Source organism: Myripristis murdjan, chromosome 22 (genome assembly GCF_902150065.1).
Source record: "Myripristis murdjan chromosome 22, fMyrMur1.1, whole genome shotgun sequence".
Taxonomy (NCBI): domain Eukaryota; kingdom Metazoa; phylum Chordata; class Actinopteri; order Holocentriformes; family Holocentridae; genus Myripristis; species Myripristis murdjan.
This window is the reverse complement of record NC_044001.1, coordinates 9070490-9092932: the sequence shown is the minus strand read 5'-3', so window position 1 is coordinate 9092932 and position 22443 is coordinate 9070490. Positions and strand designations below refer to the sequence as shown.

The 22443-nt window shown below is 43.1% G+C and overlaps 1 protein-coding gene across 1 annotated transcript in view; it reads left to right on the top strand.

The window, feature by feature from the left end:
• syne1b (spectrin repeat containing, nuclear envelope 1b) overlaps positions 1-22443 on the top strand; it is a 98512-nt gene that overhangs the window by 30321 nt on the left and 45748 nt on the right. The window contains exons 29-72 of the mRNA XM_030045127.1: positions 833-1000; positions 1539-1715; positions 2111-2251; positions 2356-2516; positions 2769-2919; positions 3317-3544; positions 3667-3765; positions 3940-4127; positions 4320-4443; positions 4552-4718; positions 4877-5030; positions 5182-5807; positions 6036-6215; positions 6445-6595; positions 6825-6983; positions 7191-7373; positions 7906-8007; positions 8144-8347; positions 9423-9630; positions 9849-9961; positions 10185-10390; positions 10485-10634; positions 10764-11055; positions 11149-11321; positions 11658-11967; positions 12577-12741; positions 13259-13615; positions 13809-13945; positions 14277-14454; positions 14689-14871; positions 15025-15168; positions 15718-15873; positions 16244-16408; positions 16500-16672; positions 16851-17004; positions 17209-17352; positions 17549-17713; positions 17957-18274; positions 19098-19253; positions 20059-20229; positions 20553-20879; positions 21391-21543; positions 21822-21989; positions 22245-22421. Coding sequence (XP_029900987.1) covers positions 833-1000; positions 1539-1715; positions 2111-2251; positions 2356-2516; positions 2769-2919; positions 3317-3544; positions 3667-3765; positions 3940-4127; positions 4320-4443; positions 4552-4718; positions 4877-5030; positions 5182-5807; positions 6036-6215; positions 6445-6595; positions 6825-6983; positions 7191-7373; positions 7906-8007; positions 8144-8347; positions 9423-9630; positions 9849-9961; positions 10185-10390; positions 10485-10634; positions 10764-11055; positions 11149-11321; positions 11658-11967; positions 12577-12741; positions 13259-13615; positions 13809-13945; positions 14277-14454; positions 14689-14871; positions 15025-15168; positions 15718-15873; positions 16244-16408; positions 16500-16672; positions 16851-17004; positions 17209-17352; positions 17549-17713; positions 17957-18274; positions 19098-19253; positions 20059-20229; positions 20553-20879; positions 21391-21543; positions 21822-21989; positions 22245-22421 — 8406 coding nt within the window. The remainder of the gene's footprint in view (positions 1-832; positions 1001-1538; positions 1716-2110; positions 2252-2355; positions 2517-2768; positions 2920-3316; positions 3545-3666; positions 3766-3939; positions 4128-4319; positions 4444-4551; positions 4719-4876; positions 5031-5181; positions 5808-6035; positions 6216-6444; positions 6596-6824; positions 6984-7190; positions 7374-7905; positions 8008-8143; positions 8348-9422; positions 9631-9848; positions 9962-10184; positions 10391-10484; positions 10635-10763; positions 11056-11148; positions 11322-11657; positions 11968-12576; positions 12742-13258; positions 13616-13808; positions 13946-14276; positions 14455-14688; positions 14872-15024; positions 15169-15717; positions 15874-16243; positions 16409-16499; positions 16673-16850; positions 17005-17208; positions 17353-17548; positions 17714-17956; positions 18275-19097; positions 19254-20058; positions 20230-20552; positions 20880-21390; positions 21544-21821; positions 21990-22244; positions 22422-22443) is intronic.

Sequence of the window (22443 nt, the reverse complement as noted above, 5' to 3'; positions counted from 1 at the left end):
TATCTCACACCATCACCTGGGTCACTGTATATCATCAATTCACACTACACTACTCACAAAAAGTTAGGGATATTTGGCTTTTGGGTGAAATTTATGGAAAATATAAAAAAGTTCACGCTACAGTGATATTATATCATGAAAGTAGGGCATTTAAGTAGAAGCATACACTGGTGATTTCCTCATCTCCCAACACATTATTGAAACAAAAGTCAACAACAGTGGTGGATATACCACAACAAAAAATGTCAGTGTCAATAACTTGTCATGTGCCCTTGAGCATCAATTACAGCTTGACAACGACGTCTCATGATGTTCACAAGTCGACTTATTGTCTGCTGAGGCATGGCATCCCACTCTTCTTGAAGGGCGGCCCTCAGGGCATTGAGGTTCTGGGGTACAGAGCTCCGAGCCTCTACACGGCGACTCAGCTCATCCCATAGGTTTTCTATGGGATTCAGGTCTGAGAAAGTGCAGGCCACTCCATTTGAGGTACCCCAGTCTCCAGCAGCCATTCCCTAATGATAGGACCTCGATGAGCTGGAGCATCAAACACTTGATGTGAATTTTGCCGTTAAACTCCTTGTTAGAGAACAGCAACTTGTGCAAAAAGTACTGAAACACTGAACAGTTGGACATGAGCATTCAAAAGTTTACAGAAGGTCACATTAAGTTCACCTGTAAAGGTTATAATGCATTTTAGGTTCATCCGGAAATTTCACCCGAAAGCAGAATATCCCTAACTTTTTGTGAGTAGTGTATTTTATTTGTGATGTTTCATTGTGTACAAACGAAATGATCAATGCGGAATGTTTTCTCCTGTTTTACCTTGCAGGCTGACAAGATGGTGCTGGCTGTGGGGGACTGTGTGCAGTTCAGGGACGAGGTACGGAGCACTTTGGATGAGCTGGTTCACGGGCAGAGAGAGACCCAGGCTGAGGTCACCAGAATACTGGACTGTCAGACTGTGAGAGAAGCCCACCAACTCCTCCTCATTCACCAGGTAGAAGCTCATCAATAATTAATTTAAGAGATGATATGAATTGGAATCTTTTTCTATTACTTTCAGAGCTGCCATGGTGGGTCAAATAATCGATTAGTTTCCAACTATTGAATAGAACATTGACTGTTTCCATAATCAATTAATTGTTTTGAGAATAAAATTTTAAGAATAAAATTTACAAATTCTCTGATTCCATCTTCTCAAATGTGAATATTTTATGGTTTCTTTAGTCCTCTGTGACGCAAATGAAATATATGACGATATCGCTTTGTACATCAACATCAACGTTTTTCACTATTTTCTGACATTTTAGGGACCAAACTAATCGATTGATGGATAAAATAATCAGCATATTAACTGATAATGAAAATAATTCTTGGGAGCAACTGTAATTTCTTGAAAAAATATAATAATTAATGAAGAATTCATTATTTTATTTTGCCAAATCATATAAACACAAATACATATAATCTAAATCCAAATTTTGGGATTTTGGAGTTTGTCACTTAACATTTTGAATGTGTTTTGTCATCCTCAGCAACTGCTGAAACGCCTGAAACTGAAGAGGAAGGACGTCCAGCAGCTGATCACCAGGGGCCAGCAGCTCCAGGCTGAGGAAGGTTTGGGAGAGACGCTGCAGCAGGATCTGCAGAGTTTAGAGAACACGATCAGCAAAATGGAGCAGAATATGGATTCACAGGAGCAAAGCCTTGAGGTGAGCAATGTTAATGAGTGTCTAATGCAATGATATGGAGAGTATTTGTGGCAATGCTAGTAAGAAAAATATTTCATAATTAATTGAATTTAAATTCGTGGCTTGAATAATTAAAAACTTCTTTGTGTGGATTTTTTTCCTTTCCATTAAGCACAGTACCCATTTTCAGTGTGATGATGTTGGCCATTGTTAAAATATTCACCCCTACAGGTTGGAGGGAAGTTATCTTAAATGGTTACAAACTGCATCTGGGTTTTCCAAGTTAAATGTAGCACTACATTCATATGCATTTTATTTTTTGGAAAATAAACCTAGAAGACGAGTTGCTATGTGTATGCTCCAGCTGTCAGTGTCTGTATCTGCTTCAATGGTTCATTGGTTACTGTCATTATCAGGTCACACTGGCAGCCTGGCAGGAGTTTGACAGCCAGCTGGCAGCAGTGCAGGAGTTTATCAGCAAGGCCCGCACCACAATGGAGAGGGACCTCAACTTCAGCAGTCCAGAGAGCCTGGCAGTTGAACTGGACCAGGCTAGAGTAAGAAACATTTGTCTTGGTTGGGGGTCATTGAGGACATGCTCACGAGAGAGATTATTTAGGAGAAAGAGGTCATTTTACTTACATTCTCCATTTCTTAACAGGTGTTGTTGAAGCAGTGTGAAGCAGAGGCCTCTCATATGAACACCCTGCTGAGGAGATCGACAGAAATCCAGCTTGGTCCAAAGAACAAGAACCTGCTCTTGCATCAAGCTCGCTCCCTCAGCGAGCAAGTAGACAAAGTAGAGGCTGGGCTCAAGAAAGAGTAAGATGGTGGATTTGATTATCTTACTGCTACATGATATCTCGAGTCAGATAGTGTTTGCAAATACTTTTTATTGTTTAGTCTACTTAGATGCCAGATCAGTGGAGTTTGCCACAATGTACAGTAATAAAACAATATGATGAGTGCATGGAAATGTGCATGTTATTTGAAAGTCAATTGGGTATACTCATTCTTCTCAGAGTTTTGGTGTGATGTTATGAGTTTACAGTGAGTGTTGGTCCTGTGTTGCAGTGTCAAGACTCTCGATGGAATGAAAAGTCAGTGGGATCGTTTTGGAAGTGGGTTCGAGGCCTTTTCCCTGTGGATATCTGACAAGGAGAAACAGCTGGATGTCCTGAAAAGTTCTACTTTGCCTCTTCAGCAACAGATCAACACAGTGAAGGTACTGCATATTATAAAGCTGCAACCTTCTAACATCTAACAATTAAGGCTGCATGAAAATCCCTAGGTCATTTTTAAAAGTGTTACACAGAATGTTCCATATACTGTGAACGAGAAATGCTTTGGCACCAATTTTTCATGGTAGGGTAATGATTCACATGACAATTGTTGGGGGAACTCTAATGGGCAATAGTGCTTAATGACTTTCATCAGCGTTGTTGCTTTAATCACAGAGTATGATTATTTTATTCCCAGGAATCTTTTTAATAAGTCTCTGGTTTATTCAAATGTGTTCCCCCTCTCCGTCACCTAAAAAGGTGCCTGCTGTATCACCGCTGTTGAACAGGACTCACCTCTCAGTTTTGCTTACTATTCCATGCCCTTATCTGCACGTCCAGGCTGTGGGTGCAGAGCTTAAAGAGCGGGCTGAGGTTCTGTCTCAGCTGGAGGCGGATTCCCAAGCGCTGGCCCAGTTTGTGTCTTCAGGGGAGGCAGCTCGCATCAAGGCTCGCCTGACCCAGATCGGCAGATACTGGGAGGAGCTGAAGGAGAGCGTGCAGCAGCTTGATGGACAGCTGGAGGAAAGCTCTTCACATCAGCAGAGATTCAACACTATCCTGGAGGAGGTAGATAGGCTAATTGGAAGAGTTGTTTATTTAGTGGCATGACAATGACATGGCAATATTCAGTGCAGTATTTGGGGCATATGTGGGCATACAATTAGTTTTGGCTCTCATGTGACTCCTAGGTACAAGGAAAACTTGGTGAACTACATACAAAACTGGAGCATCCCATGAAATCCTGCACCTCCTCATCAGAGACCTACAAAGCTCTTCAAAATCACATGGTAGTCATTGTTCATTTTTTTCTGGTCTATTCTCTTTTCAAAAACATTATGCCTATTCACAATATTTGGAAGTAACTACAAAGCTAAAACCGTGCCAGCCGCTCTTCTCCATGTCTGTCATCTAGCTTGCAGGTAATCCTATGTGGCTGACTGTCTTGCCTTGTTGTTCCCCAGGATGTGTGTCAGTCTCTGGAGAGGTTGAAGGCAACCTTGCTGTCCCTGTCAGCTGGTGCCCGCAGACTCAGTGACAAGGAACAAGCAGAGCGGACAGTGACAGAGCTACAAACCAGCTATGACCAAAACGTACAGCAGGCAAAGGACAAACAAAGCACTTTGGAGAACCTGCTGTCTCTTTGGCAAAAGTAAGACATTTTGTAAACACTGCACTAACTTATGAACATATATATATGCAAGATTTGCAAACAAAAAATGCAAAGTGTTGATCATGACCTTGAACCACTCTCTTATGACCAATACTTTTACTCTTTTTTTTAACTTTGATCCAGACTTTTCTCAGTTTCTCAGTCATCGGTGTGTCTATTTCTTTGCTTCAGGTTTGAAAAGGATCGCTCAAACTTTGTTTCCTGCTTGGAGAGAAGTGAGTCTGCATCCAAACCAGAGAGTCATGGACTGTCAGCTGATAAAACCAAACTCCACAGCGAACTACAGGATTTGCAGGTGCAACATGCTAACAAACAAACAATTCATATTAAAGTTAATTCAAAATATATTTTGAGTGCTGTGTTGAAAACAAACATGCAAGGACAAAGTGTGTTTTCCCGACAGGCCTTGCACTCTGACATGAAGTCCCTTGAGCCTGCTCATGCTGGGTTGGTGTCTCTGGGGACGTCGTTGTATCCCACTGCACCAGAGGAGAGAGTGAGCGAGCTGAAACAGGAGTTGGAGAATCTGCAGAAGAGACTGCAGGCTCAGAATGAAGCCCTCCCTCAAAGGTAAGGTAGTTAGTTTCACTGGTAGGTAGGTAGTTTCACTGAAAAGTAACTTATCACCTTACATCTTAAAACAAATACTAAAAAATGTTTTCAAATACTATTGACTGGTTTTGTTCAGACTGAAATGTATCTCACTCTCTTGCTGTCCTGTTTACCAGAATTCGTGAGCTTCAGGACCATGTCTCCCTGGTGGAGCAGTTTGATCAGGCCCTGCTGAAGTTCTCCCAGTGGAGTGAGACTATGCTTTCTAATCTACACTCAACTTCTCAAATCAACATCACCAAACTGCAACCTGCTGTCACTCAAGTAAAGGTTAGAACCACAGTTAATATATTTTTTTCTTCATTTATACCTGCATGCATATTTTTAGCAGCCACTCTGAGTGTGAATCAGAATTAGTTTGCAGGTGAGATGTATCTTACATAAGAATAACACTTGATCCTGTATCGCTTGTCTGTGACAGGAGACCCTAGCAGCCTTGCAGCAGCAGGCCAGTGTGAGACAGAGCTTGGTGCATCAGACAGAGAAGCTGTGTGGGTGCTGTGAGCCTGGTGACGTGCAGCTTCTCCAAAGTAGACAGGAGAGCTGTCTCCAGCCCTTCCTGGAGGCTCAGCACATCGCTGAGCTCCAGTTAGAGAGCCTACAGAGGCTGGAGGCTTTTCTGCAGACACGTAGTGTGGCAGCAGGGGTCCTGCGGGGTCTGAGACAAACTGTGGAGAGTGCTGGCAGCTGGGACCGTGGCAGGGTAGAGGAGCTGCAGCAGGAGCTGGCCACTATTGTCCCAGACATCAGCCAGCTTGAGACTCTTGCCATCAGCTTGGACAGCAGTCTTTGCAAAAGCCATCTTCACATTGGCAGCGATGAGGGGTCTCGTACATCATGCCGCGTGCTGGCTGATTCACTCAGTACTGAGCTGGATGCAGTAAGGAATCTGCTTGGAACCAAGCAGAGTGAAGCAGAGGCCCTGGGGGCTCTATGGACCTCATTCAGACAGCGAAAAGAGCGGCTCCTCAAAACTGTGGAGGACATTGAAGAAAAAGCAGACAACCAAAGCATTAAAGAACCAAGCCTGCATGCTCTACAGCAGAGGTAAGTTTGGTGGGCTGTTAGAGTTTCCTGTTTTTAGACATGCCAAATTTAAGTGATTTCAACAAAACAGGATCCTGACGGTACTTAAAGGCTGATGAAAGATAAAAATGATAAAAATGAGAGGTCAGAGCTTGTGTGTGTGCCTGTGTCTATGTGAGTACATAAGTGGATATCAGTGGATATGAGAGCACCTGAGCAACAGCAGCATTGTATCCCTCTGATTGCCAGGCTGCGGTTCTTTAATCAGCTGGAGGATGAGCTGCAGTCACACCAGCATGAGGAGCAGTGGCTGAGAGACAAGGGCCAGCAGCTGGCCCAGAGAGACGCAGAGCTGGCTGGGGAGGTGCTGAGGGAAATCAGCCTCCTGGAGACCACATGGGAGGACACCAAGAGACTCATCATAGATAGGTATGAAAGGATTTTAAAAATGATTTTCCATGTTACAGAGACAGAAAATATTGCACACAAATTTCTGAAGATCTTTAGTCACACTCATAAATTGCTATTTTACAGTCAAAGAACTTATTTGCATGTCTTTTATGTTTTTTTTCTCTTTTGTGGAATTGTGGACTGTGCTATTGTATACTTACTGCATTTACACTGGTATTGGTGATAAGCATTGCTACTTTCCTGACAGACAAGAGCAGTGCAGTGTTCTTGTGGAGCTTATGAGGGAATACCAAAGCCTGAAAACCTCCATCAGCGGCATCATTGAGAGCACCGAATCCTTGGTTGAGATTGGCTCTGTTCTGAAGGACCATGAAGAAACCAAGAGATCACTGTCTAAGGTCGGAAAGAAGATCTAATGATTGTTTGATCCTTAATGTCTTGCCATTCTTTTTCAAGTGTGTATTTATGTTATCTAGATCTTCTCATCTTCCACTAATTAAACTGCACAACTGCTAATGCAGTTTCTCTAAAAAAAAAAAAAAAATCTGTCCTGGACTTTTTCTAATAATATTGGCTGTCATATTGCTCCAGTGATTTAATGTTTTTTTCCCCCTTGGTCATGTGTAGCATGAGGCAGTGAAAGCAGAGATGGCTGGTAAACAAAGTGAACTGGACCAATTTTCCAGCAAAGGAAAACAGCTGCTTAGCGAGCTGAAGAAGATCCCAGAGTGTGATCCTCAAATGATGAAAAAGGATACTGACACCCTGGTTGATCAGTGGCTTGATGTAAGTTTGATTCAAAATGTAAAATAAGAATCAAAATAAATGCAATAAATGCACAGTGATTGGTCTGAACATCAACAGACATATTTGCAATGTAGAGTTTCACAGTTTGTACGGACAAATGTTGCATGGGGAACTTGTCTCATGTACAGAAATACTATGGGTGATAAAAATTAGAAAATGAAAGTGGTGATCTAATCCTCCCCTCAGGTGTCTGAGAAAATAGATGACAACATTGACTGCCTGAGCCAGTGCTTGGCAGTGTGGGATGATGTGCGTAAAATCAGCGAGGATATTGAGAGCTGGACGAGCAGCTGTGTGATTGAACTGACTGAGAGCCTGAACAACCTAAATGACAGCCAGAAGACATCGGCCAGGCTGTCTTTGATACAGGTGAGAGGTCGGATGTCTGGTGATAGTTTGTTTTTTTACTCTACCTTAGCGCCCAACAGATAGTGCTTGCTGCATAAGACATAGCACCAGAAAGATTCCACAATCACACTAAGGTAATGCAAAGAAACATCAGTGTATTTTCCTGTGAATGACAATTTACCTGTGAGGTTTTGCCTTATTTATGTGATGCAGAATACAAGAGTGAAATGGTATCAGAAGGTTTGGTGGGTATTTATAGGAATGCATTATTGAGGTGTGGTCCTGCTGCTGAAACTCTGCTTGTAGCTTCAAATCAAACACGGGATTATTTTCAAATAACATTTGCCTGTGGTCTGATCACAGAGACCAAAAGCATGCCTTGGGACTATACCAAATCAAACTGCCTGATAACACAGAAAGATGAGATAGCATCCTTCACACTATTGCACGCAATCCTCCACACCACAGTGTCTCACTGCTTAGCAAAGATTTTGGGGGGATAGCACGCCAGCAGAGGTCTTATACATGATTTCCTGGTTTGATATATCCACAGTCGGAAATGGCTGAGAAGGAGCATAAACTGGAATCTCTGCAGAGAAAAGTGGCAGAACTGAAGCAGCGCAGTCAAAGTCAAGAGACCCCTGCTAAATTACAGGTAACTGATATGATCATAATGTGATTTTTCATTTCAGAACAGAGAGTACATTTATAATGTAGGCATTAAAAATACTTTTATCCAGATCAGTTCAGTGAATGGGCTGACTGATAGACGTCTTCCCCACTTTTGTCAGGTGCTGGAGAATGACCTGCGAAAGAAGATCGGTATTGTTCACAAACTCTGCGACCAGGCCAGGGGAAATCTCAGGGACTTCAGCTCCCAGAAGAGACAGCTAGAGGACTACATCTCTCAGATGTCTGCTTGGCTGAAGAGTATGGAGGATTCCCTGGTTTCTTCTCCCACTGGATCAGATCCTGAGGACATCTGCAGAGTGAAGGTGCAGCATGAGTGACAGTTAATAGTGATATACTTTAAAAAAAAAAAAAGAAAAAAAACTTGATGCTTAATTCAGAGTCTTGGTATGTGATGTGCATTTGTGTACTTTATATAGTGGTTTTCTATCCTGACCCTCGGGACTCTGAGTTTTCTTTGTCCCTATACTACTAATTAGGTAAATGCTTTCAGCTGGCATTGTAGATGAATAGTACAGTACAAACAGTACAAATATAATAGATCCTAATTAGATGGCCAGAATGAAAACAAGCATGGCAGTTAAATCTGTGGAAATGGATGGAAAACCACTGCTTTAGACAAACCCACACAAGACACTGAACTTAAATGCAAAGTAACAAAGTGCATCAAAAAAGGTGAAGGAAGGAAATGTAAACCAATGAGATATATAAAGCAACAAAACATGGACATACCAATGCATCCATCCTTTTTCCATACCTGACTTTTCCTATTCAGGGTCATGGGGGCTAAAGCCTATCCCAGCATGCATTGGGTGGAACACAGGGAAACACCCTGAAGAGGTCAGCAGTTCATTACAGGGCCAACACAGAGATAAACACTCACAAAATCGCACCTATGGGCCAGTATGTCATGCATGTGGGCTGTTGAAAATCATGAAAGGCAACATGACTGAATGAAATGAATCACGTAAAATGCAAAATTGCTCAGAAACACAATATGACTAAATGCTGTGAAATGCAATAAAATAAAATAAAAAATACCAAGCCACATGGAAATAAAACTGCAATGTAACAAACATTTTTTTTGGACAAAAAGAAAAACAACATTATTGAAGTGTGGTGTAGCACAGTGATGCGCAACAATGGAAAATGAACCCGAATGAAAAGAAATTCAATTTATCAAGATACATGGCAAAGTTACACAGCATGTCCCTCACAATGAAACGCGACATGATCAAACAAAATTTAATGAATCATAATACAATGCGAATAGCTCATCAACAGCGTAACAAAATTCAGAAACATGCGGTAAACCAAAATGTAACAAAATATTGGAGTTGGAATAATGGAATATTGAATTTGTCTAACATGTTTTTGCAGGACCTTCAAAAAGAGCTGCAAAATCAGCAGGGAAGTATTGAATCCACCAGGGAGAGCCTCAACACGCTGTGCAGAAAATATCCCTCTGAGGAGCTGGCCAGTTTGGGCTCAGCACTGACGGACCTCATTAAGACTTACGAGTCTGTCAACCAGCTCTCTGCCAGGACCCTGGCATCACTGCAGCACTGCCTTCAGCAGCAGTTCAACGGTGAGGAGTCTGATAATCTGGTCTAAAGAAAATGTGTAGTTACATTCAGCAGCCAATTTATTAGGTAAACCGCACCAGTATGAGGAAGGGCCCCTTTGCCGCCGCAATAGTTTTTATTCTTAAATGCTTGGATTCAACAAGGTGCCATAAATGTTACTGATACAGTTTAAATATACCTTAAATAAGCATTCTCTCTCCCTCTTTCCCTTTTTCTTCAGACCTTATTCAGGAGTTCCATCGGTGGCTCTCGGAGCAGAGGGAGATTGTGAAAGAATGCTCTGACCGATCTGGAGATACTCTCATTGTAGAACGAAAACTGCAGAAACTAAAGGTAAAACCAATACGTCAGCTGGAACAGCTGGAAGTCCCAAAGTCATTACAAGATGTAAAATGTATTTTTTATGATACATCTTGTTCACAGCAGTTAACAAGAGGTGGAACTATAAAATCATCTTAAATTCCTTATTCAGTAATATCACAAGTGTTAATCACTAAAAAAACAAAACAAAAACAAATCAAAGGTCAAAATTACAGTGTAACTTGTTATCTGTCAGGGGGCATTGGAGCGTGTGGAGGAGGGTGAGGTACGCCTGACTCAGGTCTGTGAGGAGGGGGAGAAGCTGCTCCTCCACCTTCCCAAGGCCAGTGCTGGCCAGGTCCAGCAGCACCTCTCCTCCATCCAGCAGGACTGGGACAGCTTTGTGGAGCAGTGCAGACAGAACCAGCAGATCCTGGAGGACAGTGCATCCCTCATGAAGGGGTAAGAGCCTTGCAAAGTGCTTTACAGAAGAAGTTGATATGAATCCCATGCATCTATATTATGACACAATCAATATTATGGCATTTCATGGTAGGTTTGAGGGACGCCTTAAGAAACTGAGGTGGTGGTTAGAGCACATGGAAAAGAGGATGACCACTGATTTACCTGAAGCTAAACAGCGTGGCCCTGAGAAGGCGGCACTTGAACAAGTGGAGGAATACCAGCAGGAAGTGCTCAAAGAGAGGTGCTAAATCTGTTTCATCTCTATGTGTTTACTCAGTGAAAAAAATAGACAATTTTGAGAAATGCTGCACCCTCACTATGTCCTCTTTCACTCATTGTCAACTGAGTCTGTCTGCTTCCTTTCATGCAGGGACTCATTTGAGCGTCTGTGTCAAGAGGGCCAGGCACTGAATGAGGGTGGGCGAGGTGACGGCAGTGAGACAAGAGTATCGGCCCAGCTGCAGTCACAGCATCAGGCCCTGCTCAGGCGTGTGAGAGAGAGGTTGCACAGCTGCCAGCTAATCCTGCAGGAGCAGCAGGCCTTTGAGGAGACACTGCAGACTACCTGGGCCTGGCTTAATGGAGTGCAGGAGCGTCTGGCTTCACTGAACAGCACAGTTGGCAATAAAGAGACCCTAGAGAAAAGGCTTGGTCTTGTACAGGTCAGTGGATAATGTTCCCCTAAAAGCTTGTCCTTTGGATCACAAAATAAGTTTGGCTCATGGTCTCTTTGGCCATTTTTCTGTTGCATGTAGGATATCCTCCTGATGAAGGGTGAGGGTGAAGTGAAGCTCAACATGACAGTAGGGAAGGGAGAACAGATCCTGAAGCACAACAGTATGGAGGGACAGGAGGCCATTTGTTCACAGCTACAGAGCTTGAAGGATGCCTGGGCCAATATGTTGATGACCTCCATGAGTTGCCACAGGTAGGAAAACACTGACCAGTTAAACTCAGCACTGGGTAATTTTGCATATCTTAAGTGTATTTTTCCACAACCTCAGAAGACTGTGTCAGTAAAAGCATCATGGGAGCCAAATATTTTTTTTCATATTTCATTTACTGCTAGGTAACACATTTGTGGCTGCCCACACACACAGTAACCAAGAACTAGATGTCACCAGTTACTTTATGTAGGCTATCATAATGGAAATGGAATTGCTATTCTATCCAAAAAGGGGTAGTGTCATCATTCTCCTTGTCAGTAGCTATCAAGTATGCTATTTTTCTCCATCGGTAATAACAATTAAATTTCTGCCCATAGCCGTCTGGAGTGGACAGTGGCCCAGTGGACCAGCTTCCAGGAAAGTAAAGGCCAGCTGCAGCAGTGGATGGAGTCAGTTGAACAAGAGGTGGGAATGATTCTGCCTCAGCAGCCGGGCCTGAAAGAGAAGGCCTCTCTGCTGGAGCGCCTCAGGGCCATCCAGGCTGACGTCGAGGCCCACACAGCAGCACTGTCACGCCTGACTGACAAAGCTGTGGAAATGTATGAGAAAACTGGCGACCAGACGTTTGGACCGGAGCCGCGGGCAGAGCTCAGTGCTCACTTTGCAGATATCTCAGCTGTTGTGAAGGTGGTTTAAATACATGCGTGGGTTAAATGGTACTTGCAAATAATTTTCCTTTATCCTTCTTGGTTAAATGTAATCCAGGTGGTAAGGGCTAGGATGGTAGAAGCTGGTACTGATCCCATGTAAAGAAAGCACTCCTGGGAGGATGCTCCTGCTACATCTGGCTGAGCAGAGAAGCAGGAACAGCATGGAGGATGTCCACTAAGGAGTTGTTCACTTTGAAAGAAGGAAGAGAGAGAGCTGTGCAAGAGGCATGAACGCCCAAGACTGGACATGGCTCATGCCCGCGGTCATGTCCATGTCTACAGGAAGCATGTACCAAGCCTTAGGGTCATGGGAGATAGTACCAGTTGTAAGATGGTCCCTCTGTCCACCTTGCTGCCCACATTGGTTGGTTACACTAAACCAATTCAGATATCAAGTCCGTCTATGTTGGAAACCACATCCCACCCTCCCTGGTGGCTTAGAACAACTACAGAACTACAAACTAAACCATACAATGAAAAATATTTGCAAATACAATGTGACCCATTCCTGTTCATACATAATCTATTCTGCATTATTTTTGAAATTGTGCAATCTGGATTTACGATATTGTTTTAATTCCCAAAGGGTAAAGTCCAGTCCATGCAGTGCATTGTGTCTGAGCATGAGCAGTACCTGGACGCTGTGAGAGACTTCAATGACTGGCTGGTCTCAGCAAAAGAGGAACTCCAGCGTTGGTCGGACCTGTCAGGAGACTCATGTTCTATAAAAAGAAAGCTCTCCAAAGTGCAGGTAATACTCGTCACACTCAGAAGCAAACCAGTTCAATAAATATCTAAGATCACGGCCCAGTGAGGCCAAAATGACAGCAATCGATAGCAAAGAGCAGCGGCCCCACACTAGTGTCACTGAGCTGGGTGCAGGTTCCATTATTTAGCCCCTCAGGCTGTTACAAGGGCTGGGAAGCAGTGACCTTGAGTAGGAACTTATAAATTTGACAGACACACCCTCTATTAAGGAGGCTGTGCTGAAAAAGACATAAAAACTAATCAATCTACACCTCTGTCATCAAGAAGCCTCATTATTTTTGAGCAACAGTGAACAGAAATTACAATTATGTGTCTTCCTGGTGGCTCAGTGGTTTAAGATTCGTGGTTAAAATGAAGCCCGGGACCTTTGGCACATCATCCCCTTTTCTCTCTTCATTATAGAAGCAATGGAGGCATAAATGTTTAAAAAAAAAGGTCTTTAAAAAAAGAATCTACAGCTGACAGATGTCATGACAGCTGCGATTTCGTGTCTTTTCCAGGAGCTGCTTGACTCCAAGCAGCGAGGCAGAGAGAGGCTGAACCGGGTTCAGAGATGTGGAGCGGTGGCTAGAGATCACACCGGCTCAGGAGGCTTTGAGGCTGTGGAGCGAGAGGAAGCGGCGCTGTTGTCGTCATGGGAGCAGTGGGAGCGCGGGGCCCTGCAAACGCGGGCCGGTCTTGAGACTGCTCTTTCTCAGATAGCCAGCTCTGAACAGGAGTTCAACAGCCTGTCAGCACAGCTAGAGCAGGACCTGCAGGACTTCAGCGGTCAGCTACAGGACTGGCGCCTAAAATTGGCTCAGGCTGAGGGAAAATACAGTGGGGAGGAAGCTGTTAAGGCCTGGCAAATAGCAAAGGTAACTTAATTAAGTCGTCACGCTACATGCAGTCTTCATTGAGGACGTTTATTTCTTAAGTATAGTTCCAAGCCACTGTTAATCAGAAACAACAGTGATAGCAAATATCAGATGAAGGATGTACTGTATATGAAATGCTTCATGCTGTAATATGGTGATTAATCACTCAGTAACACCACTGTTTAACATCTAGGACACTCTGGAGGGGCTTGTGAAAGCTGAGCCCATGTCTGATAGTCTGAAGACTCAGCTCAATGATTTGTGCCGATTCTCCAGAGATCTGGGCACACAGTCAGATAGAGTGTCCTCTCTTATCAAAGAATACAACAGGTGAGTGAAATTGAAAATCTGGTGCACCATAGTCCATGTTCTTTAATGTGAAATGTATGTGGACGATTTACTTACAAGATTTACTAGATTTTGTATACTAAACTCTGCCATACATGATCAGTGTTCAGAACCACCAAAACTACAGCTCTTTGTAATAAAGTGACAACAAAATAATGGGTGTCTACAGGAGTGTGAGGTATAGAAATAAAATTCAAACAGGTTTTTTTTTTTTCCACTATTCCATTATTCCATGGTAGAAACTTGTATAGTATTGTCGAGTGATAAAGAGAAATAAATCATTTTCATCTGATATCTTTTTACGTCTTCGTAGTTTGAGCTTGCAGGCCTCCAGGGAGTGTCAAGGCAAAGAGAAGCTGCTGGAGCAGGGCTTCCGCTCAGCATTCAGAGAGTTCCAGCAGTGGCTCGTCAATGCCAAGATCAACACAGCCAAGTGCTTTGACGTACCTCAGAACGTCAGTGAGGCCTCAACTAGTTTGCAGAAGATTCAGGTACAGAACAAAGAGTCAAATGCCATATAGACCATACAGGTGCTTATGCTGCTAAGGTTAAGCTGGGGTAGCTCCGGTCCAGGATATTTGCTTCAGGGGTGGGCCTATCAGCCTAGCTGTTGAACTTCTCACTGCTCAAACTAAAATGTTTAGAAAATATAACCGTGATGTAATTTTAGTTTGAATGTGTGCTGAACCTTGGACCATCTCATCTCTCCTGCTTCTTGTCCCCAGGAGTTCCTGAGTGACAGAGAGCATGGTCAGTCGAAGCTTAATGCTGTAGTGGTGAGCAGTGAACTGGTCTCCAGTATCGCTGCTAAAGACAGAGTCGATGCAGTTCGGGCTAAAACAAACAGTGCCAGAGAAGACTGGAAAAATATTATGTCTAACCTGCACAATAGAGAGACAGGTTTACAGGTAAGTGTTTTAGCATCTTCTTCCACCTTTTGTAGTTTTTCATCTCAGCAACTCCCTGGGTAAGAAGCAGCAGCAGACAGCAGACAAAAAGACAGTTTCACTTCTTTGTGCGCTTTCGCAACAGACTATAACTCATCTTTTTATGTATTTCAGAACCTTCTGTCTCAGATGAAGGACTTCGAGGCAAGTGCTGAGCCTCTTCAGGAATGGCTTAATGCCACAGAGCTGGCTGTACAGGAGAGCAGCACGCGGCTCCATGATCTGACAGCCAAGAAGCAGGAGTTGCACAAACTACAGGTACCAGTGCCCATCAGCTGCTGATCTTGGAACATCCCTCTCCATGAAGACCACTCATGTTCAGCTGCAACAACTGCTGTGTTAGAGCCCCAACACGACTACCACTGCCATTCACAGAGGCTCACCATTACAACTGTGCTATAGAGATCCATGATTGCTGGTAGAGACTTAGTTAGAATGGCCCTCATGAGCTTACGCTAACTGCTGATGGCTTACTTGTGCGTCGCTCCCATCTTTCTGCACCTCCTTGCTTCTCTTTTATGTTTTAACACAGCGCTAAACTCATTAGAAAATCACCTTATTTGTGACTATCTTCTACCCAATGCTTAAACCTGTTCTGCTATTTTCATGAGCCTTAATTGCACATCATTACTACCAAAGAGCTTTTCAGGCCATAACATTTGCCAAATTTCTCATTCTCTTTCCTTTTCTGCTGTGTTGTTATCTCTAATGCCCTTGTCTGAAGTGTCTGAAGTGTCTGAAGTTAACTGTCTTATGTGTCTTTGTGAGCTTGCATGCAACTTTGATAACCTGCTTCTGCTCTTCCAGTCCGTGCTAGAGGACTTAGCCTCTCAGGAGATTCAGCTGAACAGGCTGAAAGAGAAGGCCCAGCTGTTGTGGGAAGAACACGCGGCCGGCAAGGGCTTTGTGCACCGTGTCTCACAGCTCTCTGCTCAGTACCTAGCTTTAACCAACCTGACCAAGGTATAGTAATATATGCTTGCCGGACTGCCTGCCCACTGGGGCTCCTCTGGGGGGTAGAACTGGAGAGGAGACACAAGCGCTAGACTGGATGGAGCTCTGACTATTACTAAACATTATGTTCAGATGATAAATAGTGGAAGTCCACCATTAAGTAAATACTAATTCTTTGTCATTGTAAGTCTTTGTTTCATAGAAGATACACAAGTTAGTTTCATCAATCTGTTTTTTTTTTTTTTATTATTATTTTATTTTATCTAAATCCTCATTATCATGTGAATATCAGGTTAAGCCTACTCTACATTGTCATAAAAATACATTTCTAATCCTCAGTTAGTAATTCTTGGTTGTGCCCTGCTTTGTGGTTCTGCAGGAGAAGGCATCACGGATCGACCGAATAGTCAGTGAGCACCAACTCTTCTCCCAAGGGCTAAAGGAGCTACAGAACTGGGTGGCTGACACCAGCCACATGCTTCAGACTTACTGCACACCCACTGCTGACAAAAATGTTCTGGACAGCAGAATGATCAAGCTGGAGGTATTGAAGATCACTGATAGTTTTGCCCAAATCAGAATTATCACTTTGAATCCTGAGTATTTATGCAAGCATGTGTGTATGAATGTTGCAGGCTTTGCTGACCGCTCGTCAGGAAAAGGAGATCCAGCTGAAGATGCTGATTACAAGAGGAGAGTCGGTTCAGAGAAATACCTCAGCTGAGGGAGTGCCTGTGGTCCATAAACACATACAGGACCTGAAAGATTCCTGGGATGCCTTGCTCTCTGCTTCCATCCAGTGCAAAAGGTTAGTTCTCTACTGCTACCACCTTAGATCTGTGTAGGTTTGCCACTGTACCTTAATTAGTTGACACAGGATTAACTGACCAATGGTTGCTGAATGTACTTTTGCTTCTACTCTTATAACTGCTGCTATTGTTACTACTGCTGTATGATTATCTGACTTTGTATTTTTTAAAATTTAGTCAGCTCGAGGGCTCCCTGTCTCAGTGGACAAGCTACCAGGAGGACGTGCGCCAGTTCGTGGCTTGGGTGGAACGGGTAGAGGAGAGTCTTGATCCCAGTGATAAACAGTGCTCAGAGATGAGAGACAAAACTGCCAATCTTAGCAAAGCCAAGGTACTGCCATCTTATCAGATGTTCATGTAATACAATTTGCTGAATTAAGATATGATTTTCAGTGAAAATGGCTTACAAAGATAATATAGTAAGCTTCAATTCCAAGCAATAAATATGATAATCAATCTTAGGGGTGTGATGTACAAACTTGAAACATGTACAGTTCACTAATGATATAACCTTTCATCCCTGCTGTTATTTCAGTTGTTGTATGAAGAAGTGCTCAGCCACAGCACGCTGCTGGACACCATCGCTGCAAAAAGTGCCAGCATGGCTGAGCACTACGTAACTCAGCTGGAGCTGCAAGACCTACAGGAGCGCTATAACACTGTCAAAGACAATGCCATGGTAAGAATTTCTGTTAATCAATAATCTGTATTTCAAATCAAACATTTACAGACATTTACAAAATATTACATGAAATTTTACCCTTAATGATTTCCTTTTAGTCTTGACTCTGTATATCTTAAAACCACAATCTACCTAGACACCACAAGGAGTTTGTGGATTACCACTTTAAATATATTCCTCACTGTGTTGTCAGAGGGCAGTGGGCAAAGCGGAGGAGCTGGTGAAGGCCCACCAGGAGTACCAGCGGGGCCTCCATGCATTCGAGGACTGGCTGGAACAGGATCAAGAGAAGCTGGGCTGCTACACCCAGCTGGAGGGGGATGTTGATACACTGGAAGAGACTCTTCAAAAACTGCAGGTCCAGAAAGAGATCATTCAGAATCAAAGTAGTAATGATACCCTAAATTCAGATGACAAAGTTACATCTATCATGCATGCCTATAAGTAGAATTATACAATTCCCTGTAAATTAGGCATTAGTGAAAATAGTGAAAACTGGCCTTTTTGGCAAACAAGCAATGGTTGCATCCCTAATATAAATAAAAGATTTTTAGACAGTTGACTAAACTGAGCTATATCTCGGTGTGCTTTGACTACACAGGAACTACAGCTGCACTGCACAGAGGGCCAGGCTTTGCTCAACACCTTGCTGGTCAGTCGAGAACTGGTCATTCCCTGGGGGCTGCCCCAGATAGAGGACCGTGCACTGGAGACCCTGCAGCAGGAGTGGAGACTGTACCAGGCACGACTGGCCGACACCCGGGCCCAGCTCAACAGTGCGCTGGCCAAACTCCGGCAGATGGAGCAGAAGTTTCAGTGTCTTGACAGCTGGCTTAAAGGCATGGAGACCAAAGGGCAACTTCGTAGCCATCGGCGGTCTGACCGCGCCACCAAAGATGCTCAGCTGCAGCTGATAAAGGTGATCACTAAGTCTATGGCTTGATGTGTAATTAGTTTGACTGCAGTATAGAAAGACAGTGTTACAGGAGTGCAACCATAGAGGCATGGTAGAAATAGGAATAGTGGCCCATCACCATAGCCATCAACAAACCAACAGGTGTTGGCAGTAACACATGCAAGTAATGCAAATGGGTTAAAAATGTATTTTCTTTTCTAGAAACTAATACTTAAAATCTCTATTTCTATTTCCAAATTGGGTATTTTTTAGCCAGTAATTAACTTTTTACTTTGCTACATTTGCCATTTCCCTTACATTTGCCATCCAAGTCTATTATTCGCTGTGCACAAAGCTAATTTTCAAAGTCTTCTTCTTCTGCTTTGCCTCCCCAAAACATGAAGATCTTTGCTTTTATAAACACCTCTTCTTGAGACCAAAAAACTTCCAATAACCATATATTGACTGATATTGAGTGATACTAAAGGAATCATCAGCTGTTAATTTGGTAATGAGATAGCTGTAGTAATTCATATTGTATGGTGGAACAATAAACTTCTTAGCTTCTTAACGAACAATAAACTTCTTAACGTCTTAACACATTCCGCACCACCATATGCTCAACTGTGTTATTCTATTGTGCCAACTGAAATGCTTTACAAAGTGTTGTACACAATCAAGTCTGATGGACTATGAACTATTAAATGACAACACTGATTTTAAACTTGTTAAGTGATTTTTTTTAGTCCAATATGCTTCTTTCTGGCATACTGGCCAACAAATGCAATATTGATATATCTATTATGAGCCAATTTCCTAACATCAGTGATGGTTCTTCCTCGGCCAGAGCTGGCAGGAGGAGGTGCTGGTGTACCAGGAGGAGATGGAAGGCCTCAGTGTCCTGGCTCAGCAGGTTCTGGATGAGACCCATATCAGCAGCCGGATCAGCTCCAGAGCCACCCAGATTACTGCCCGCTACCATGCCTTGCTTCTCCATCTACTGGTAATAACCATGTAATCACATAGCTGTGTGCGCCCTGTATGCCTGCATAAAGTGCGCATACATGCCCATACATAGACATGCATGAGCACCTTTCAGTTTAGGTAGCATTGATAACTTTTCCAAACAGTGTCACAAAGGTCTTTGCAAACACTAGAAGAGTACTAGATAAAAGCAACTCAAAAAGCAACAAGTGTGCTTATGTGAAGCCCCTGGACCAATATTGCAGGATTCTGAGTCAGACATACTTTAGTGTGAAATGGATTTATGATTGGAGTAAGTGAATCTATTTTGATTTTAAAAACTCCAGTTGTTACCACCAAAGTGCTGTGGTTGCAGTGTCTTTGTAAATAAGTGAACCACTCAACAAAATATTTAATTCATTTATTCACTGAGTCAGTACAGTTAGAAAATCACTGATGTACGATGAGCAGTTCACCAGCCTCAGTGTGGCTGATGCTGCACACCCACCACACACACACGCACACACACACACACACACAGACACACTGTATTTCTCTGCGCTGGTTAAGTCATAATTCATAATTCCCCTAACCAGTGTGAATGGCAAAAACTGTCGCTCATGATTTAGCAAACACAACAATGAGTAAGCAGGTAAGAGCTCTGCCTTTTGCCATAGCTTATTCTGGTTTTTCAAGTTAGTGGCCTTTCTATAGTGGGATGTTGTCTCTAATCAATATGTCGCCTTGACCTACTTTGTAAGATTTTCATGTCAAAATCCATTCTGAGAAGTAATTGAAGCGAGTTTAAACATACTTCTGTCTTTGCCTCTACGTCTGCATTGCAGGAGACCATCAAACAGCTCCAGGAAGAAGTGTCTTGTATTGAAGAGGCACAGAGTGTCTTCAGCACCTTTTCAGACTGGCTGAGCACAGCGCAGAACAACTTCAGCACTGTGGCTATCAGCATTGACATTGTGGACCGCATTGCGATGGAGAGAAAGATCAAAAAACTCGAGGTATTTTGTTTAAGATAGGTAGCATCCTAGTCCCAGTTACCTTATCCATTGGTCTGTATAATCATCTGCCACGTACACAACATTCATCGGAGCAGGCCTTTAACAAGCTATACATTTAAACTAGACTTTGACCAATATATTGACGACATTAATGGCTAGTATTGGCCTTTCATGGACGGACCGGTGCAGCATAAATTCTGGTAATAGTGCACCAATACAATTTACACAAAACTATTGTAAATTTTAATTTTCCCCAGCAGGATCTGACCCAAAAAAACAGTATCAGGTTAGCACTAATTAATGCCACTGGCTGTAACTTTCAGGCACTTCAAGCAGAAATGGAGCAGGGTCACATCTTCGTCAAGACAATGAGAGAGAAGGCTGAACGAGCCATGGCATACTTAGAGGAGGCTGAGGCAGAGCAGCTGAAGGAGGAGGTGGAAACCCGCCTCTCCCAGCTGGAGGAGTTAATGGCTGCTCTGCGGATGGAGCACAGCTCCCTGGAGAAATGCATCTCACACTCCAAAGACTTTCTGGACAAGTACAAGGCCCAGGCGCAGTGGGTCAGTGAGACCAAGAACCTGTTAGCGTCAACTGTGGAGCCCAAAGCTGAGCTATACCAGAAGAAGGCTCAGCTGGCCAAGTACAAGGTAACTTAATTTTACTCTGCTAATTTTATCTGCGGTAAAATAGCAATGCAAGTTCAGTCAGGAAGCTCCTCAGCTGACATGGAGTTTCTGCTGGTCCTTAAAAAGTCTTAAATGTCTTAAATTTTATATGGATTAGGGTTTTAGGTTTAGCCAGTAGTCTTACCTGTACTGCAGTTAATTTATTAAGACAGTTTTGGAGTGATTTTTCCAAATTGTGTGGAAAAAAGGCTGTATATCCAGGCTGTGTTTGGAAGACACTATGGGTTAGGACAGCCTTGTTGAGTAAATATGACTTGCGCAGTCTTGAAATGTGACCTTCAAAGGAGGTGACCCCTGAGTTGGGACACATCTTTATCCTCATGTCACATCAGTGAATAAATACATTTCATTGTGTGAATTGTCTTGACTGAATTATGTTTCACTGATGTTCAACTGTTGGAAAGCAGTGAACAGAGTGTGAAAACTGATTTGATTTACCTTGGAATGCTTTGTTCTCGTTGCGCCTGTGTAGACCATCCAACAGACAGTGCAGTCACATGAGTCAGCAGTGAAATCTGTCATTGAGAAAGGAGAGGCCTTGCTCACCATAATCTGCGACCCCACTATAAGTGATAACATGAGAAAGCTGCAGGCAGACTACCAGGACCTCTGCGTTGCTGCTAAGGTATGGCTGCTATTTCGCTGTCATTCACACTTTTTGCTGCTGTAGGTGTTTCAAAACAAGCAAAATTTAATACCAATAATGGGTCATGACCTTGTGGATATGCACTATTTAAAACTGTACTAAGCAGAAATATTTATAACTGTCACTTTCTGCAATTTAGCAAGATCTCAGCAACATGGCATTGCTGTCACCTGTAGGAATGTGACAGACAAATAATTATAAATGTGTGATGATTTTCCTGGAAGTGTTTCTGAAACTGGCTGCCTGTTTTCTCTCAGACGCAGGTCCAGAGCCTTGTTGAGTGGGTGAAGGAGCACGAGGATTATAACAGTGAATTGCAGGAGGTGGAGAAGTGGCTCCTGCAGATGTCCAGCAGGCTGGTTACCTCCGACTCCATGCAGACCAGCAGCATGGAAATGGCCACTCAGCAACTTGCCCGACACAAGGTAACAGACACTGTACAGTCCTGTAAGAATTCACGTTGTTTTTCATGTTAATTTAAATTATATTAACATTACGTCAAAATGTTTATCCCTCTAATGAGCCCTAAATACCAGTGGAGGGGAGGGTAACCCCATTGATTGCCCAGTATTCACCAGATCCCCTTTACTCTAACATACAAGCAAACAGCACCTGAAGTAGTTAAATCACATGCTGTGTATTGGTAAACTGCATTTTAACCCTCATCGTGTGTTTATAAGGCAATCATGGAAGAAATAGCAAGTTTTGAGGAGCGCCTCACCAGCCTGAAGCAGAAAGGAGAAGATCTTGTTGCCAGCTGTACTGACCAAGTTCAAACTAAGATCAGTCAGCAAGTGCAGGCTCATCAACAAGGAACCAGAGACAGCTACTCTGCCATTTGCAGCACTGCCCAACGGGTGAGTAATACAAGACAATTTG